Here is a 1850-nt window from a genome sequence, read left to right as displayed (position 1 = left end):
CTTTGTGCAGGGTTCTTTGTGGGTGTGGTCGGCGACTAGCCGGGGTCGTCCTCCCGATGGGGGACTGGCACTAGCCGTCTTCCACATGGTCCCTCGGGTCCCTGCTGCTCCTAATCTCGTCGTACATCCTCCTGCTGATCTCCGCAAAGTCCTGCTCCCTCCCTCGTCTCGCCCTGCGCGTTTGCTCCGCCTCACCGTCTTCTGCCCTGCGTCGTCTGGCGACGGGTCCTCCATAGTCGGTCGAGGTCGCCGCCCTCCTCGGTGCCTCTTCCCAACGTTCCCTCGGCGGCCGATGCCGTCTTGCTCCGGCTCCCCAGTCCCCGGTTCTGCCCTGCTCTCGTCTGCGCTAGTTTCTGCTTCGTCATCACTGGCGCCTCTCCTCTTTTTTCTCCTCTTCTTGTATGCTTTGCACATAGCGTCGATTCCTTTTTTCGCGTGAGCACCAGCCTGAAGCCCGGCCCGTTGTACTTCTCTGACACACATCTCTCTCGATTTTCTCCGGATTCCGCGCGCATATTCGCCAAATTCCGCTCGCGCTCCGTGTGGCGCACCGGCCTTACCGACGCACCGTAACGGGCGGTGCGTTGTTGCTGTTGACACAAGCAACATTGATGATAGGATGTATGTACTGATTACTGCTGTTCAGCGCTCGCCCAACGTTAAAGCTCTCTCACGTCTACTGCAGACCACCTCGTGACGCTGACGGGCCAGATTGGAGACGGGCCAGCTGGCTTTCTCAAGCCGGCCGCCGCGCCGCGCGCGCCGCTGCGGCGAACCAGTGCTGCGCGAGGCGCGCGCTCACCTGTAGAACTCGAACTCCTGGTCGTTCTTCTGCGTCGACGCCTTGTACCCCTTCTCGAAGTCCTTTGGCATCACCACGTACCGGTTGGCGCGCACCGCCTGCATGCCCGCCTCCTGCACGATGCACGCGATCTCGGCGCCCGAGATCTTTTCGGGCCGCGACACATAGTCCTCGAGGTCGACATCGTCCGACAGATTCATCTTTGCCGTGGCGACCTGACAACAAGGAGTGAGAGCGAGGGACGCTCACTCGCTATCTGTTTTGCGCGCGCGCGCGCGCGACGAACCTCGGCGCATTTCAGCCGCCAGTGGAATCTGGAGCCGCCCCCGTTAGCAGCCTCGGCGCATCATCACGGCTACATTTCGGCCGCAGCGTTTCGGCCGCATCACGGCTCGCCTGGAAGATGAGACGCTTCTCGCGCCGTCCGGGCATCGGGAACTCGATCTTTCGGTCCAAGCGGCCAGGCCTACCGGCGATAGGGCCCAGGCTCAGTCGTGGTGCCCCCCCCCCCCCTCCCCCCCCTCTTTCTCTCGGACTGTCCTTCAGTCGAGGCGGCCGTGTCGGAGGAGCGCGGGGTCGAGGCGGTCTCTCGGCGGTCTCTCGGCGGTCTCTCGGCGGTCTCTCGGCGGTCTCTCGGCGGTCTCTCGGCGGTCTCTCGGCGGTCTCTCGGCGGTCTCTCGGCGGTCTCTCGGCGGTCTCTGTGCGGTCTCTGTGCGGTCTCTGTGCGGTCTCTCGGCTGTCTCTCGCCGGAGGAGCGCGGGGTCGAGCGTGTCTGCGCGGTTGGTGCACATGATGACCTTGACGTTGACGGACTGGTCGAATCCGTCCATCTGCGTGAGGAGCTCCATCAGGATGCGCTGCACCTGCACGAGGCTAAAAAAAGAAGAGGACAACACACACTCTCGGAAGAAAAGGGATCCCACGATTGCAAAGGAAAAGCAACTAAACGCCCGGTCAGCCGTACAGAGCGAACAATACCTCACCCCGGCGAACACTCCTCAACCTTCTTGGGAAAGAATTGGTTCGACAGCTCCTCTCCGTGGACTAG

General features: G+C 62.5%; 1 protein-coding gene across 1 annotated transcript; it reads right to left on the bottom strand.

The window, feature by feature from the left end:
- Positions 1 to 798: 798 nt before the first annotated feature.
- On the bottom strand, positions 799 to 1668 carry EMIHUDRAFT_78428 (hypothetical protein; the record flags this gene model as incomplete). Its single annotated transcript, XM_005772591.1, has 3 exons — positions 799 to 1046; positions 1192 to 1289; positions 1592 to 1668. Coding segments are annotated over 3 exons (423 nt in total), but the record flags the coding sequence as incomplete, so codon positions are not given.
- Positions 1669 to 1850: the final 182 nt, after the last annotated feature.

The sequence above is a fragment of the Emiliania huxleyi genome, assembly GCF_000372725.1.
Source record: "Emiliania huxleyi CCMP1516 unplaced genomic scaffold EMIHUscaffold_3559, whole genome shotgun sequence".
In the NCBI taxonomy this organism is placed as follows: Eukaryota; Haptophyta; order Isochrysidales; family Noelaerhabdaceae; genus Emiliania; species Emiliania huxleyi.
Note: the sequence above shows the minus strand (reverse complement) of the source record. Positions and strands in the feature narration are given on the sequence as shown.